General features: G+C 36.8%; 3 protein-coding genes across 3 annotated transcripts; 1 reads left to right on the forward strand and 2 right to left on the reverse strand.

The window, feature by feature from the left end:
• Nucleotides 1-1390: 1390 nt before the first annotated feature.
• Nucleotides 1391-10680, reverse strand: LOC132554784 (ubiquitin carboxyl-terminal hydrolase isozyme L5-like). Its single transcript, XM_060219095.1, has 12 exons — nt 10605-10680; nt 9057-9120; nt 8323-8428; nt 7863-7988; nt 7341-7402; nt 6391-6521; nt 5788-5854; nt 5214-5313; nt 4925-5017; nt 2798-2896; nt 2299-2374; nt 1391-2141 (listed from the first exon to the last, which is right to left on the reverse strand). Exons 1-11 carry the CDS (start codon nt 10678-10680, stop codon nt 2330-2332), a joined length of 969 nt encoding a protein of 322 aa, XP_060075078.1. The 3' UTR covers nt 1391-2141; nt 2299-2329.
• A 232-nt stretch (nt 10681-10912) lies between these two features.
• Nucleotides 10913-13798, forward strand: LOC132554789 (CDGSH iron-sulfur domain-containing protein 3, mitochondrial-like). Its single transcript, XM_060219102.1, has 3 exons — nt 10913-11003; nt 11937-12027; nt 12890-13798. Exons 1-3 carry the CDS (start codon nt 10944-10946, stop codon nt 13111-13113), a joined length of 375 nt encoding a protein of 124 aa, XP_060075085.1. The 5' UTR covers nt 10913-10943; the 3' UTR covers nt 13114-13798.
• A 3544-nt stretch (nt 13799-17342) lies between these two features.
• Nucleotides 17343-18911, reverse strand: LOC132554773 (uncharacterized). Its single transcript, XM_060219084.1, has one exon. It carries the CDS (start codon nt 18909-18911, stop codon nt 17343-17345), a length of 1569 nt encoding a protein of 522 aa, XP_060075067.1.
• Nucleotides 18912-19167: the final 256 nt, after the last annotated feature.

Genomic DNA, 19167 nt, shown 5'->3' on the forward strand with positions numbered 1-19167 from the left:
GAAACCTGTTGCTTTAGTGAGTTTTTTCCTAGACCATTTAACAAAAACTAATGCAACCACTGGAACAGTTTTAATCTTGGTTTACTTTACTTCAAAATGTTTTTTCTTTCCTATTCAGATTGTAACATTGACAAAAAAATCTAGATATTAGTCCAACAAAAAGTCTCTACAGATGATCAATGATAGAGATGTTTAATATTAAAACCAATTGGTAACCCTTCTTTGTCAATATACAGTGGACCCTCAATGGTCTGGTTACTTTTGTCCCTACTAAAGATTGTCTGGAAATCTTGTGTTTAGAAAAAATATTTCCAAGTTATGCAAACCCGTCAATCTAACCAGAGTTATCTCCCTTGATTGTATAACAGCAGCCATCAGCTTGATAACGTCGATTGTTCTCAAAACATCTGCATATTTTAACTGTAAATATAAATATTGATAAATGTCTTTCATTGACTAATCATGTTTTCCTTTTCATTAATAACTGTACATCATTTAAATTGCTGGAGTGTAAGTTGTTATTCATTGTAGTTTAATATTTATTAAATGTTTGTTTTATTAAAATGTTATGTCATACTTTCATATTTTCACAAAATATTTATTTATGTGTATAATGACACAATCAAATCTTAAGCTTATTTCTCAATGAATAATTGCCAATATACTTGTCATCTGGGACTTATCTATTTTTAGAATCAAGTGAATCAGTTTAAACGACCATGTAAAAATTTAGTAGACATTTAATACATGATGAGCTCATAGGTAAGACTGAAAAAGCAATAAAATACTATATGTTATAAACGATTTCACTGTATATGCATCACTGACAACATGGAAATCAATGCCATGTTTTTCTATGTTAAATAGTGTTGAAAGATGATAGGTCCATTATATATAGTTCCAATTACACTATATGTTACATTTTTTTTCTTTATTTTACTCAAGACCAATTTATGTGTACATCCTGGTTACTACCATACTAAGTACAGAACGACACAAATTATATAAATGTGTTTGATATTTTCTTGATAATTTATTTTTGTTGTTATAGATAGACATTTAACTCTACAGCTGAACAGTTGCAGCAGAAATGTTGGAATGGTGGCTAAACCCACATTGTGTCTAGCGTTATGCTGTACACCTCTGGCATAGGTGACCAAACCCAACAAATTTTCTTAATGAAGTAAAAAAGTCCATTCCATTCCAAAAGAAATATTTCCATATCTGAAATTCCAATTTCAAACCCGGTGAGTACAATCAATGTTACAGAAATCCATCCCCCAATATTTTCGTTATGGTGAAATCCCCGAACTATCTGGATTATCAAGAGTCCACTGTACTCACTATACTACTGTAAAACCGAATCATAATACATTACAGCTACACAGGGTAAAGTCAATGTTGAGTGTTTATTTGTAAATCTCCAATAACTTCTGTACTAACAATGTCTTCCAAACAACAACAGATGTACAAAATAGGCAGCGACTGATCCGAGTATACACAGATGTTGTATCACATTTCAAAACTTACAACATATAACTCCTACATAAACAGTCTACAGACATAAATTAATGAAACACTGTAACAGATGATAGCTTGATTGAACACAAGTTGATATAAGTCTAGTTTTAAGACATTAAATATCTTTGAGTTGACTTTACATTGAGTCACAATAACAGTATAGCTTGTAGTAAATTGCCATAGTCTGAGATAAAAATTTACCACATTCATGTCCATATGTAGAATAAGACAAAATTTACAACCAAATTAGACAGGAAATTGCAAAATGTGGCCAGATCAGAGAGCAGAAGATGTGGTCCCCTTGATCACAAGGATATTCCTACTTCAGCAACAAAATAAGGTCCCTCTGGTAACCGTGATATTCCTACTCCCAAGACTAGAGGATGAGATCCCCATGTTAAATTGTATCCGTTCTCTGACGACTTGAGAATGAAATTCCCTTGGCAACTGATATTCCTGCTCCAAAATACAGAAAATAAGAGGGACATCCATATCCTATTTCTGTGAGAAAATTTGTCATCCATTTTCAGTGACAACCGAGTGCATGTCTTCCTAATTCAAGATCCTTTTCCCTTCAAAATGTTCCTGAGACACTTCAATCTTTCCTATTTGGCTAGCACCTGGAATAACAACAGACAAATGATAAAACTTGCCTTTGTATAACACTGACTTATTAGAGCTGATAGTGCTTAATGGTTTTAAAAAATGGTCCACCTGAGATTTTAAAATGTAGTGAATGAAGTGAATGGTTATTGAATATATCAACATGTCACTTACCTTTAAAAAGTGTTGCTCATTACTTAGCTCACTACTTTGCTTTTTCTTCTTTTTTCTTTGCTGCTTTTTCTTTTGCCTTTCATTTCAAAATATGCAAAATCATATTACACCAACAGTTGTACAAAAGTCACATCTTTCTTCTCTTTTTAGAAAGCTTCAACTTCACAAACAAGAAATGTTATTGTTTAGCCAATTATATTTATTAGAAAAGAAAAGTTGCAATAAGTTAGACCATTAAACATTAAAGATAACTGATGACACATATTTATCATTATAGAAATTTAGTTTGTACTAAAGATCAAGGGAGATAGATAACAAACATTAATGGCTTGGAACAAAAATGAAGCAAGATTATTTCAAAACACCTTTAATGACCACTTATATTTTTAATAAAGTGCAAGAAGTGTTTTTGCCCTTAATGTTTCTGTTCTGCTACCTTCTCCACTATGGGCACTAGCTGTACTTTGCTAACATCTACTACCCCACAATAAACACTTACCTTCTCGACTAGGGGCACTAGCTGTTTTTGTTCTGCTAATATCTTTAAAAGTTCCATGATGAATGGGAGGTAATTGTGCTTCCTTCTGATGTTCTCTACCTGTTATAATAACAAATAAATTCAATGTTAACTGCTGATTCTACTTAAGTTTGAAGATCTAACATTTAGAACATGATATTTGATATGATATTTAATATGAATGCCTCCATTTCCATGCAAATTAGTATCATTGTTTGAATAATTCTATAAATAGCAAGTGGCCTTCACATCAGAACTTTGAAGCAAAAGATCATTGAAGATATTCAGTGTAACCTTGAAACTCTGACAGAAGAGTTCATTGGAAGTTTTCTGACAGTGTAACAGTCATTATGACATAGATCTTCAGAATGCTTAAAACATATGACATAAACTTCAGATATACCCTCTATGATGACCTGAAACACAAACTAATTCATGGATTTCGCAAAATGTTTAGTCAAATTCCTTTAAGAAGTTAAATGAAAAATTTAATGAATTTACTGATAAGATATTTATAAGCTGCTGAAAATATAAAACTTTTTCACCCACCAACAGCAGATTACCTTGTAGTTTCCCTCCTTTTCCCTAATACAGTAAAGATCTTTGTACCACTGTCTCTCTCCAATAATGAAGTACCTTGTACCTCTGTTTCCATCTCTTTCCCTCATACAATAAGGAGGCCTTGAACCAGTCTCCTTCCTACCTACAGTACAGTACCTTGTACCTGTCTCCCTCCTACCTACAGTACAGTACCTTGTACCTGTCTCCCTCCTACCTACAGTACAGTACCTTGTACCTGTCTCCCTCCTACCTACAGTACAGTACCTTGTACCTGCCTCCCTCCTACCTACAGTACAGTACCTGGTACCTATGTGTCTCTCCTACCTACAGTACAGTACCTTGTACCTGCCTCCCTCCTACCTACAGTTCAGTACCTGGTACCTATGTGTCTCTCCTACCTACAGTTCAGTACCTGGTACCTATGTGTCTCTCCTACCTACAGTTCAGTACCTGGTACCTATGTGTCCCTCCTACCTACAGTACAGTACCTTGTACCTGTCTCCCTCCTACCTACAGTTCAGTACCTGGTACCTATGTGTCCCTCCTACCTACAGTACAGTACCTTGTACCTGTCTCCCTCCTACCTACAGTTCAGTACCTGGTACCTATGTGTCCCTCCTACCTACAGTACAGTACCTTGTACCTGTCTCCCTCCTACCTACAGTTCAGTACCTGGTACCTATGTGTCTCTCCTACCTACAGTTCAGTACCTGGTACCTATGTGTCTCTCCTACCTACAGTACAGTACCTTGTACCTGCCTCCCTCCTACCTACAGTACAGTACCTGGTACCTATGTGTCTCTCCTACCTACAGTACAGTACCTTGTACCTGCCTCCCTCCTACCTACAGTTCAGTACCTGGTACCTATGTGTCTCTCCTACCTACAGTTCAGTACCTGGTACCTATGTGTCTCTCCTACCTACAGTTCAGTACCTGGTACCTATGTGTCCCTCCTACCTACAGTACAGTACCTTGTACCTGCCTCCCTCCTACCTACAGTACAGTACCTGGTACCTATGTGTCTCTCCTACCTACAGTACAGTACCTTGTACCTGCCTCCCTCCTACCTACAGTTCAGTACCTGGTACCTATGTGTCTCTCCTACCTACAGTTCAGTACCTGGTACCTATGTGTCTCTCCTACCTACAGTACAGTACCTTGTACCTGCCTCCCTCCTACCTACAGTACAGTACCTGGTACCTATGTGTCTCTCCTACCTACAGTACAGTACCTTGTACCTGCCTCCCTCCTACCTACAGTTCAGTACCTGGTACCTATGTGTCTCTCCTACCTACAGTTCAGTACCTGGTACCTATGTGTCTCTCCTACCTACAGTTCAGTACCTGGTACCTATGTGTCCCTCCTACCTACAGTACAGTACCTTGTACCTGCCTCCCTCCTACCTACAGTACAGTACCTGGTACCTACCTATGTGTACCTACCTGCCTCCCTCCTACCTACAGTTCAGTACCTGGTACCTATGTGTCTCTCCTACCTACAGTTCAGTACCTGGTACCTATGTGTCTCTCCTACCTACAGTACAGTACCTTGTACCTCTGTGTCTTCCTCTCTTCCTCTTGTATCAGATCCTGCAGATTTGTCAGCTCTGTAGGAATGTTGTCTGTTTCCATGGCATCATCCTTAAAACAAGTCATACAAACTTGTCATCAATTAAAAAATGAACCATTTGTCTTCAGCGATAAGATAAAGTGTTTATAAGATTTCATCACTGATAATGTAGACTGGAACACTTTTCATTACTATTGCTACCTGTCTGTGTTTCAGTATGTAAGAAAAGAAAAACATAACTGATAAAATGTAAAATGATAGAAATACCTGTAACCGTGCTGTCAGTTCAGCAACCCGTCTTTCATACACATTTTTTCTGTCTGATACTATAGCCATCAGATTGAAGTGAATCTCATCTGTGCTGTACCTAAAATGACACTTTCATCATGAGAGTCCGCCTGTTGACTTTATGTCACAATATATAACAAAAAACAAAAATGAACAAAAACGGAACAACGAAAATGCGATGTTTTTATTCTGTTTTGCACAGTTTCATTATCCTTCTTAAAAAAGTTTAAGTTATGCTTGGGACGTTGAACTTTAAGAAAGGATAATAATTCAGTAATTAAAGTTTTGCTGATTTTGGATTTGGTACACTGCACTACATCTTAGAATTACCGATGTACACACCAAGTTTCATTATCCTTGCTTAATTGTTGGAAAAGTTATGCTCTGAGCACAAAAGGACAGACAGATGGATGGACAGACTGACAAAGTGGCACCAGATGATGTTCCCTTGAAAATTTTCAGGGATAGATATTCTTCATGTCAACATTGACATGCTTGTTAACAGGCCAAAGGACTTTGAAAGGAGGACACAAACGGATGTAGTAAAACTTACTTTTGCATCCTTTTCTCTAGGACCGGTCTGACCAGTGTGAGCCAATCAGTCTCTCCGGGTATTGCACCTGAAAAACAAGTCTGTAGTCAGAATACACATAAAAATAGAAAATGTCTCTAAGATATAAATGCATTTGCCCTCAAGTGAAATTAGTTAATGGGGGTGGGAAGGAGAGGGGAGGTGTTTCATGAAGGAAAATTAAAACAGTGAAGTACTTAAATTGAATCAGTTGATGATTTTCTATATATAGCAAAGGTGGCCTTGGCCTTGGCTTTGGGCCCCTGAAACAAAACAAAGTCCAAAGTATACTTATAATTGGCTTTTGTATAATGGTGACCAAAACTAACAGTTTCGGTGTAGTTCATTCTCTGATTAACCAGGCTACTAGGTATTAATCTTGAATTGGAAAGAAATACCATTAGCATATTTAAGTGTTTATCAAGTAAACAATGAACCAATAGTGTAAACTATTAAGTCATTAGGTACAAATAAAAGGTATTATAGAAATGGGTAGAAACTAGTCATGACTAGAACATTATCTAATAACATTACTCAAAGCCATGATTATGTCCAGTAGAGTGACTAAACATGGTTCTCACTTACCTAAATCTACTGGGCCATCCTTAAGGCCATCCAATTCATAAAGACGGCCATCAATGGGGAGGTAACCCACAAAGTGGTATACATCGTCATCCTTCTTTGCCATCTTCTCATCAAACTCAAACATCTGTTGTCTTTACAAAGATACAAGATAAAAGATATCTTAGGATTATACACTAACAATGAAATTATCTCAAAATAAAAACTCAATATCAATTTAAATTCATCAAATCAATGTAGTATATGACAGATAACATGTCGCAGACTAAGTATCTGTGTTACCACAGACATAAATTAATTGAAACCCAAGTTCATATTTCAAAGGAAAACAAAACAAAGCACATTTACAATCATTTACACAATTGTAACATATAGTATATCAGATTATTTTCATAGGATGCAATTTTTTGTAAAAACCTTGAAAGAGAATCATTTGCATTGTTTACTAATTCTATCTTTGTAATTTCATGGTTTTAGAAAACTGACCATACATAAACATTGCTTGATTTCTCTAACAATCTCATTCCACATCAAAACGACTATGCCACAACGCATTAATAATTAGATAATCTAATGAAAAAGTAATTAATCAATTACAATGGAAAGGAATTAACAAAATGAATGTGAAACAGTTTTTTGTCTAGGGAAACTCTGTGGACTTATTTCATTTTGGGAAATCTTGTGGACTTGCTTTACCTCGGAAAATTTGTAGACATGTGTGGGCTTTTATCTAAGGAAACTCTTGCCAACTTGTTATACATTAGATAATGCTTGTGGACATGTCTTACAGTTGGAAACTTTTGTGGGTTGGTTTTACTTTGAGAAACTACTTTGGATTTGTTTTACATTGAGAAACTCTTCTTCAAGGGAGACTCGTAACAACCTGCTTCATCTCTAGAAACTATTAAAGATTTTTATGTTCTACTGTATGTTACAACACCGAATTACCTTACCTAGAGAAACTGTTGTGGACCTGTTTGATGATGTCTGAATTACTCAGTGTTAATCCTCGTAACTGAAAACAAGAAGCTTGTGTTTATTCTATTTGTAACATGCAGTTGGAACTGAGAACATGACTGTCATGTATTGAATATAATGCAACACTCTCATAAATGGACAAGAGTTGTCCTATCACAACCTAGATATCGTAATTGTTGCTTGGTATTACAGCCAAAAAAGTTAGGAGGACCAAATCAATAACCATTATTGTCACAAGCAAATAAACCAAAATCTCTGTTCATTCCTATACCTTGAATAATTAAAAGCAGTAAACTACATAACTTAAGTAAATGTTTACATGACATTTATTCTAAGTGGACACAGAACTCCAAACAGAAAATATGCTTTTTCTCTTCAAAGAGGCATTTGAAAATAAAATACGTAAATGTATACCCAAAGTCAATGGAAAATCTATTACACAAATAAACTTTATGGCTTTTGCTTAAGTCTATGTACATGGCTAGATGCTAACTTACTGCTGGCTCAAATCCTTGAACAAATTCCTTGAATGACTGAAGTGTGTCTCCGATACTGACATCTTTATGGTCACAATTGAGGAGTATACTAAGGATAGCCTGTGTCGCACATGCATTGTTAATAACCTGTAATAAACAAAACATAAAATAAGTATCATTAGGGGTCCGTATATGTCACAAAATATAAAATCAGAGTCGTAAGACATTATATAATTTAAGATTCCACTATAAATTACAAACAGTCTTACTGGTCACATTGGTCAGTATCTGTAAAATTCAATCTTATCATCTCTATCATTACCCTCACAAATTTGTTTGGCTATACTAAAATTTGAATCCAACATCATTGATACATATCTTGTGTGTCTTTAGTAGGTTAATAGATAAACTTACAATGTAGATAAACTTACAATGTGTTACCCAAACAGACTGATCATTTAGTGCACATCCAAATACATACCTGTTTAGCAAAGAATATTTTTTCCAGTCGGCTATCCTGAACAATAGAATCCTGTGGTTCTGATTCTGGCTGCCATTTGAACAAGAATATCAAACCATGTACGGGTCTGGAAATGAACATGAAAATGTTATACATCTCAAAACTGTTGACGTTATTTATTTACTTTGAATTTGAGTAAGTGTTGAGTTACCAAACCAAATGATGACTTCACTAAATAGTGTATATTCCAAAACTTATCTCAACTGTGTGAGAGAGAATTTCACCAGTATACCTATCTCTGAGATGCTTCATAAATGATCATCTATCAAATTTTGAAATACCTCCTACATAAGAAATTTTCTTGTGTTTTCTATGGTACCTAATCAAAGATCTACGTACAAATGATCTCTAGGACTTTCTGCAATACCTCATGAATTATTTATATGAAAATGTTGTCTATGACATTTTGTGATGCCACAACAATTATCTACATCTTTATGTTGTCTTCTGAGTTTCTTTGATTGTTCTGCATGGAAAAATAATGACCTACTACATCTATCTTTTTAACACTTATGTTCTTTTTTCCAACCTCCTGCAAGCTTGAAAGTTCGGATAAGTGCATTTAGCTGTTGGACAAGTGGTTTTCAAATTCACTTGTCCATTTGGATAAGTGAGAAAAATTGATAGAGTCCTGTAATATATTCATCAAAGAATTTTTTCAACTTCCAGGCACTTTCATTGGTTATAATACCCACTTGAGTTTTTCAAAACTGTCTGGATCCATACTCCATATTTCTTCCACCTGAACACCTGTGCACCCTATCGATAAACAACAGAATTCATAATCAATACACACATTGCACATGTTACAGTACAGCAGCATTCTGACTTGAGAATACTGATCTATCAAGATGGAAAGTAAAATACATTATTGTATGATGAAGTGGACTGTGGATTTTAAAATGCCTATTCTTAAATCAAATATACCCATCTAGATTTATCTTTGAGTTTGAAAGGTACAAGAAGCAGTACTGATGACTGTGTCAGCACCTCATATTTAGAGATCAGTGGATTGGGGAAAGAGTTTTGTCTCGCATCAATAATGATATGCATGAAACATAAGGTTTCAATCACAATATGACCAAATAGTGTAAATGATTAACTGATTTTGATTGCTGCATGGACTTCAACCTAAGTCACTGTCATAATGGCATACACTTTGGTATAATGAGGGAAAAGTTTTATTTTCAAGACATGATTTTTTTCAAGAGAGGTAAAATTAATATTTTCATCTACATATTAAATAAATAATAATAATAATTACCTTTATTTATCGTCATGTACAGGTTAACAACAAACATAAGCTCTGTAAAGCTTTTATTATGACGTCGCTGAGGGAACAAATGTTGTTTCAACGGTGCAGGAAAACCCACGGGGGAAAACCACCGTGTCATCAGAGGGATAACAACTAACCCTATCAGACATCACTGTCTTTTTCCATCACCGCTGGGGATCAAACCGGAATTCTTGGGAGAATGAGTGGTCTGAAGCTCTGTGCGCATTAGCGATCACGGCTACCGAGTTGGTATGTTATTGTTTCATTTAACAAAATACTACAATTAACTTTCATCATAGTTCAACTTTCTTTTTAATGTAACTATGCATGTAGATTGTGTCAACAGAAACGCTTACTATTATCTTGGCATTATTAAAGGGGCATGCCTATTTTTTCATATACAATGAATATAAATGAAGTAACCATACAAATATTTATGGTAATAACTTGGTGTGTGTACATGCTTATCTTTGAAGTCTGTCTGATGCGAAATGTCATGCAATGTAGCTCCGCCTTCAATTCAGTTTGAAATGAGACATGGCTCTGCCCTGGAATATTTGCATATTAGCTTATGCTTTTGTAATTGACAATGTCCTGGACTCATTTATATCGAATGTTTGACAATGTCCCTCGTCCGTCAGATATAAATGAGTCCTAGTTGCAAGGAGGAATCCCAGAGAGGACTTAAAGTTGGATTTGTCAATTAAGATATGAAATTATTTCCAAAGAATAGATTTTTGTCCGTTTACGGCTTTGGTACTCATAAGACTATTTCAAATGCTAAGTATGCGCTTATATCAAGACAAATAACATTTATAAGTTAACGTCGAAAAAAATGTGTCGCACTGTTCCGAAGATGTCAACTGCTTTAGATCAAGATGTTTATTTTGTCGCCAGAGTTTTGATACACTCGCAGCATAATTCCCATAAAAATCAAATATAAATCGCATCTATAGTTTCATCTTACCAAATCCTTTGATAAGTTCCGTGAATACACCAGGATCGCTTTCAATCAAACACCAATCTCCTGCACTCGTCGCCATTTTTGCAATTTATACCGGAAGTCGCACATGGACAACCAAAGCAGGCAAAAGTAAGGGATATGTTCTATTGAAGTTTTTTCTTTTTACTTGAATTTGATATTTTTGATCCTACAAAGCCTTAAATGATATTATTTTGTACATGTTAAACAAACATTACTATTACATTTGAAATATATCAAATTTCATTGCGCTCTCATAATTATCGACTATTTTCCCTTACAGGAAGTTTTGGATGATAACTAATAGAGAAAATAGGAAAAAGAATGACGGACTCCGACGGCCAGTCCCAGAGCCCGAATAATGTTTACCCAACTGTTGCGATGGTTTGTAATCAGTGAAATTTAGATATCTAGCTACGAATCCCAGTCATATTAACCTTTCCATGGTAGTCACCAAGCACACGCAAAATAATTTGATCACTGGTGTTTTACACAAGCCTGTCTCACTACAGTGCACTGATCAGGCCACTGGTAACTACCCATGATCAAATGACTACAGGAAGTCACAAAGCTCAGTCACTAATCACACTGCCGGTCGTGACCCACCCCACTCTGATTAATTTAGCACTGGTATTTACCCAGCCCAGTCACACCTACCTGGATGCCTCAGGCTGCTGATAGTCACCCAGCCCATACACAAGCCAGTCACACAAACCAGACCACTGGTAGTTACCCAGAGCAGTCACATTAATGTGTCCACTAGTATTCAGGGACTCTAACCTGACTACATAGGTAGTCATGCAGACCTGTCACACTTCAGTTTACTCAACTGAGATCAAGTTCTTTCACAAATGGGCAAAACTTATGCAATACTGATTGAATTGGTTTTGTTGTTGTTTTTTTTCACAGAGTAGGTTACTAACATAATTCATTGTCAGTTTTGTGGTGTTTGACCTCCAAAATTAAAAAGTCCAAACTGAACTGGCTACAGTAAGATATTGCTGTGTTTGTTGCAGTGTCTCCAATAGTCCAAATCATTCCGATATTCTATGCATTTTTTTTTTTGTATTCATCTGGAGTAGACTCAAAGTCGATACATCAAAGTGGATACAATGTCAGAATATTTAAAACTGCCTTTCCTATAGAGAAAACTAATATGCCTGTTAAGACCATGTTAAGTCATTTTCATCTGGTCTTTTAAGTTTCAGTAACATATTTAGGTAAAAATAATGTTCATTGTTGACTTATAACCATATGTTTAGCTACTAGTATACTAAAGATTGAAATATTTCTAAATTTTAACTTTTTTTTTTTCAGTATGGCCCATGTACTGTAAGGAACCTGAAGAAAGGGGAGACCAAATTATGGTGTGCTTGTGGTCTAAGTAAGAAACAGCCCTGGTGTGATGGTAGGTACATTTTCTGTGGACAGTGAATGAATGAATGGCTACCCATATACATATAGTCCTAATTTGAAATGCTATAAAATTTTGATCAAATTCTTTTTTAATTTTTTACTAACTTGAAACAATTTCTGAAATTGATATTTTAAATTTTTAATCTAGTATGTAGGAAAAAAAACATGTCATTCAATGCTGATGAAATGTTTTGTTAACTTTTTGTTAGTCCTGTTTAGCTAACAGTGGGTCATTTGAATCACTCTCACTAACTGGAACTTTCAGTTGAAGTTTAAAACTTGGATAACACTTAAATGGGACATTATTTCAATGTTTGTTATAACAAGCTTTGAAACATTTCAATGCCAGGGCTTGGACAACCTGTTCTAGGAGTTTGTTCCATTTTTGACAACATGTCTACAAAATTGTATTCTGTGTGGTTCTGTGCCTACTTTTTCTCCTTTACATCTTGCCATCTAGTTCTTCTGTTATCCTTTTCAGTAAATAGAAGCTTTTCAGTAAATATAAGTTTTTTGTCTGCTTTGTTCAAATTGTTCAGAATGGTCTCCACCATGTTGTTTCCGAGTTGTCTGGATTCCTGTGCAGGGAGTCCATCTTGTCTTCCTAGGTATGACAGGTCCTTTAATGTTACTACGCTTTTAGTAGCTCTTCGCTTTACATTTTCGCTTCAGACCAAACATGGGTTGCATGTTCTAAAGGAGGTCTTAGTAAACTTTTGTATTTATAAGATTGGAAACATGTCTTTATCCATAAAGAGGAATGTCTGAATAATACTTTATAGTTTATTGGCTTTGTTCACAGAATTGCTGGCATGAAGACCAAATTTCAATTTGTTATCAAATGTTCTACGCAGGGTCACACAAAGACACTGGAATCAAGCCTTTAAAGTGGACAGTGAACAAGTCACAGAGTCTCTTTGCAATCTGTGCCTGCAAGTACACCAAGGACCCACCCTTCTGTGATGCTACCCACACAAACCTGCCATGTGAAGTCCTAGCCAGACAGAAAAGTTGTACCTCTCTTCATGTTGCTGACAAAAAACTATGTACAGGCTGTGGATGGGTGCCTGATTTCTGACATACATTACTAACCAGATCTCCTTACAGTGTCATAACTAGATTTATAAAGTGCAGTAAAGGTGAATTTGAGAGGATGGTTACACATGTATCATTAAATATTTGTTCAGACTGGCAGTGTGAGAGTCTGTCCTCTGACATACTATCAACAAAATGAATACTTACTGTGTGAGAGCATGTCCTGAAACACCACCTCACCATCAACAAACTGTGTGTGAAAGTCCATCCACAGACATACCATCTCGTCCTTGCCAATTTAGTCTGTCCCTGTTTAAGGATATCTCTATATATCAGTATTAGGTTTGGTGGATGACATGTTGTTTTTCATTTATTACAGCAGACATCACTTTTCATCATGAAAGTGAAAGGTCTTTATTGGGTAACAAAATATCTGCTAGAATGGATTTGTGTGTAATGATATGTATATTTTATTGAATTGTTGTGTTTTGTTTTTATGGTGAACTTGGAATTTAACAGATATTATAAACCTATATGTAGAGAGATATTATATCTAGTCTGGCATTTATGTGGCACCAACTGATCTGAAGCATGATGAGTTTTGATACTTTTTATGATTACATCACTGTAAATACACTGAATTGTTGTTTATCTACTGTACAAGCCTAGCAAATACTGTTTTATATTTGTTTTGATGAAAATATTTCAAATGAAATCAGTTGATCAAATATTGTGTTGGTTTTTTTTTAGTCAATGCACCAAACGTGTGTGAGGATGTTGTGAAATACATCCCTGAAGAGTGGAGAATTGTGATACTACACATCATGTTATCACATTGTTCCTTGATACAAAGTACAACAGGTGCATTCTTTAGTCAAATGAGTTCCACACGTTTACTGGGTTAAAACATCTATGCTTCTTCGTATAATTTTCGGTTAAAACATTTGCTCTGCATACTAAGTTCATTTAAAAGAAGTTAATTCCCTTTTGAAATAAATATAGTGTCCTTTCTGTTGTGTGAAGTTGTGCAAAAATTTTATTTCAAAAATGTATTCTGGTTCCAGTATTTGGATGAAACTGATTGAAATGGATGATATTTTTTTTTATTTCTCAGATTGAGTTCTATGTATTTTGGGAATGTTACAGCATCAAGTTGAATTTCATCGATTTTTTTATCCCAGGAAGTATGCACCCCGCTTAACAAATTTGTTGGTCCTGTTTATAGTTGTCTGTTTGTAACCATTACACCTTGAACTTTCGCAGAATGAGACAGTTCTAGACCAGTATCAAATTAAATACATCCCATATTTTCATCTGCTTGCTGTACCATTTCATGCCCACTTCGGTTATTAGATGTTCCAGGGTACAATGTAATATCTATCCTTCACCATGTTTTAGGTCATGTGTGAATCTTAAGCTAGGGTTCTTTGTGTTGATCTTGGTGGTTAATCAGGAAAAACGACAGAAAGAAACAAAAGATAAGGTAGGAAGTCATAGGATTTGTGTAGTTGTTTTGATTATAAGCAACAGAAGGTTGATGAAGATTGTGGGCAGGGAAAGGTTTATGAAGACTATGGGCAGAGAAAGGTTGATGAAGACTATGGGCAGAGAAATGTTGATGAAGACTATGGGCAGGGGAAGGTTGATAAAGATTATGGGCAGGGGAAGGTTTATGAAGATTATGGGCAGAGAAAGGTTGATTATGGGCAGGGGAAGGTTGATAAAGATTATGGGCAGGGAAAGGTTGATGAAGACTATGGGCAGGGGAAGGTTGATAAAGATTATGGGCAGGGGAAGGTTTATGAAGATTATGGGCAGAGAAAGGTTGATGAAGACTATGGGCAGGGGAAGGTTGATAAAGATTATGGGCAGGGGAAGGTTGATGAAGATTATGGGCAGGGAAAGGTTGATGAAGACTATGGGCAGGGGAAGGTTGATAAAGATTATGGGCAGGGGAAGGTTTATGAAGATTATGGGCAGGGGAAGGTTGATAAAGATTATGGGCAGGGGAAGGTTGATGAAGATTATGGGCAGGGGAAGGTTGATGAAGATTATGGGCAGGGAAAGGTTGATGAAGATTATGGGCAGGGAAAGGTTGATGAAGACTATGGGCAGGGGAAGGTTGATAAAGATTATGGGCAGGGGAAGGTTGATGAAGATTATGGGCAGAGAAAGGTTGATGAAGACTATGGGCAGGGGAAGATAAAGTTTATGAAGATTATGGGCAGAGGAAGGTTGAAGATTATGAAAAGGTTGATGAAGATTAGCAAGGGAAGGTTGATGGGCAGGGGAAGGTTTATGAAAACTATGGGCAGGGAAAGGTTCATGAAGATTATAAGAAAGGGAAGGATGAAGAAGACTATGGGGAGAGGAAAGTTGATGAAGACTATGGGTAGGAGAAGGTTGATGAAGACTATGGACAGATGATGGTTGATTAAGACTATGGGCAGGGGAAAGTTGATGAAGACTATGGACAGGGGAAGGTTGTGGATGACTGGTCAGTGGAAGGTTGATGAAGGCTACATGGAAGTTAAATGGACGTCAACACTTCATCATCGGCAAAGTATGATGATTCTTTTCTTTGTATGACGTGAGGTTTAATTTTCGTTAGCACGTCTGATGGTCCTGTTGTTATGAACCTGGTTCTTTTTTGGGAGCGTGACATTGCTTACCCGAATGTGGTCGATGAAGAAGACGCTAACCCTTCCGGAACACCTAACATTTTTTCTTTCCTGTTTTCAATAGTCTTCGTGTTGTTCATGTCTTAGCCTCGTTTCATCGATTATAACCTTCTATGTCGGTGTTTTCTTGTTATTTGCTAGACACAGTTGTACTTATCTCTACGAGGCCTGAAACCGTGTACATGGACTTTAATTTCATTTGCATTCGGCACGTGTCGTATTTTTACGTTTGTTATAACCCCCTTTATGTGAATATGCTCTTAGCTTACCTTATAAAACCTTGGCATCCCTGGCTCGGGAACGGGAATAATGTCCCGAAATAATTTTGTGAGAAACATGTTCAGAATTTTAAAAATGTAGTCTCCAAACAAGAAAAAGTTACCAAAATAACCGTGTATTTGGAATCAAAGGTATTTCATTAACCATTGCACTGTATCGTTATTTTCTTATGAAATATACTCACATGATAACTTTAGGCTGCTGTCGTAGAAATTGAAATGGGACCGCTTTACAATTCTTTTTTTTTACATTTAGAAAGGTATAGATCGATACCGGAACCGGTCGGGGATTACAAAGTTTTCTATAGGGAATTATTAATGCTTCGGTTTAATGACGTAGATAATAATTTGCTATGTCGAACCCATAGAAGTATGATTTCGTGTCCGAGAGGTCAGCGATGAAATTTGAACTTTTAAACGTGTCATTTTCACTCAGAAATATGGAATTTGGGGCGACGCCTGTAAAATTTATAGAAATGATGATATTCTACTAAACGTGTTTGAGCCAATTGCTTTTACCTAAAACCTTTCTCTTGTAAGAGTGAAATAGTGTTCTTTGTAGTCGGGTTGTTTTTCTCTGTTGTGTCATAAAAGCCAATTACCACGTTTTAAGTTACGCACTACGTGTTAAAGATAATGTTTAACAACTTTGTTCGATTATTCCCCATATTTACATTTTAATGATTAAAATGGATATATTCATAATATACGTGTACGTCGTTGTACTAAAAATCCAAAGCTTGTATATTCTCTGCAGAATAACTGAAACCATGCGAGTTGTTTCGTATTGATACTATAACCAGTAATTCAGTTCCAATATATGATATTTTAATGTAAATGCAAGACATATCAGTCACAAAGATGAATAAACTTACATTCGTTACAGACAGTATAGCATAGGCAAGCTGGGAGGATTTTAACATTAAGTAGGTAATTAATCATATTCTTTCGTTTAGTATCACGATCAGCGCATCCTGTTTGTTTTACTCCGAATCCTTATGCAAACACCAACGGAATCAAATCCTTGCAAGTAGCCATATCGACAAACGATCAACAGCATACTCAAAATTAGAATGTAAGGAAAATCGGGAGATCCAATTGTTTGATACGGTGATGACCATTGGAATATGCAACAATCCGACTATGAACAGTAAATATTGCATTTTGCCCTCTTATGAGAACTCTATATGTGCTGCAGCGGATTTCATTTTTTGCCAAGTCGGAACATTCAAAAGTTCATGCATGTTCACTTAAGTTCCATTCAAATTATTTCACAACTGGTTGTTGAAGACGTTCGTTGATTCCGATTTGACCTACGTTGAGTTATTAAATCGTATGACCTTGACATTGCCGTAATCAAAGCCGACCCACATATCGCCATTTTTGCACATGCCCATACATGTCGGCCCGATATCATCATCAAACAGTGTTCGTATCGTCTGTCCATGTCTGTCGATCAGAATCAAAGATTTAGTCCGACCGTCTGCGATCATGACATTACCTTGACGGTCAAAGCAAACATCCCAAGGCTGGAACTCGTCCTGCTCCGCGCCGTTTTCGGCTAGTTGTCCAGAATAATCGGTATTCCCTTGATAACGAGCGAGAAGCTTCAAATCTTTGTCAAACAATACGACATGACGTGGGGAATTGGCTTCCAACACCACCATATCACCATTGCTTCTGTTAACACGTATGCAAACTGGTTTGCAAAACAGCGGTTTTCCGTCCGCGCCGAAATTAATCGTCTGCATGATTTTGCCCTTGTGCGTTACTCTCACGAGATTCTGTTCCCGATGACGACAGACGGTCACGCATCCCTCTTGTTCCGACTCGCTCAGACTGTTGGCGTAGCATTCTGTGTGGAACATGATTTTGCATTCTCCACTGGGCAATATCTCTCTAATACTGCCGTCCCCGCAGCAGACCATTGTTTTGTTTCCGTCCGCTGTACATGTCACGTCCGTAATCCAAACACCATCGTCCACCTTTGATGTCTGCACCATGTCACCTTTGGCAGAAACTAAGTGGGCCTCGTTACTTCCGCCGCAAATTACCCACGACTTGTGCTCGTCCACTGGCCACACTGACCGGATGTACTTTTGAGCTGATAGCTCAAATGACGCCAGAACAGACACGGTGAAGAGTTTCGTTGGCTTTTGAGCTGGTTGGTTGACAACAGGTGTGTAATCCTCTTCTGCCAACCCCATTTTATCGAGTCGCCATTCTTTCTTGCTCATGGATCCGTACGCGTTCTGGAGTTGTTCACTACTTGAATTTTCCACATTGGAAGACAATTTTGGAGTGTTAAGAACCGGAAGTTGATCTGGTTTTCGGAGGACTAGTGATCTCAGATTTCGTTCCATCAAGGCATATTCCTCGAATTTCTCACATCCTATCACTATTTTGCATTTCTGAATCGTTTGTTTCAGGTCGTTCATTGACTTTTCAAGTGTTTCCTCTAGTTTTCCCATGACGTTATCGTTTTGAGTCCCAACAGCTTTACACTCGTCTATTAAGTTTTCTGTAATTTTATCAATTTTATTCTTCAGTTCCCTACCTCTCACTCTCACTTCATTGACCGTTTCATCAATAGATTTTTGGTTTTGGTCCTGAAGTTTTTTCAGCCTTTTCAACTTTCCATCCATTCCTTTAACTTTACCGTCAGCTTTTTGTACTAATCGCAGAAATGACTCCTTCTTTGTATCGTAGTATCCCTCCATTTCTGCGCACGTGTGTTTAATGTGCGTTGTACTAACGCATTTCCGACATATAGGCTCGTCCTTGCACGTGATGCAAACCATGTCAAACTTCCGGTCTGAATGTTGAGAACATATTCGGTTCTTTAAGTCATCATTTCCACCATTCATTTTTTCAGCAGCCATTGTATAATATTCCACCTGAAATACAGAGAACAATGTTTCATGTATAGACGATTGTCCAAAGAAATACAGACATGTTAGTATACAAAATAAGGATGTGACGTTTCCCAGAGCGTGACTGTATGTAATGCACTATGTTAGCATTGATTACCTGTCTGATGTTGTCGACATTTCAAAGGATAATCAACCGTTCCCTGTATAACGTATACATTACCTATTGCCTGTTCGCCAATCGCACGCGCCCAGATCGATGTTTACC

This window comes from Ylistrum balloti, unplaced genomic scaffold (assembly GCF_031769215.1).
Source record: "Ylistrum balloti isolate Yb309-2 unplaced genomic scaffold, AGI_CSIRO_Ybal_v1 Utg370444, whole genome shotgun sequence".
Taxonomy (NCBI): Eukaryota; Metazoa; Mollusca; class Bivalvia; order Pectinida; family Pectinidae; genus Ylistrum; species Ylistrum balloti.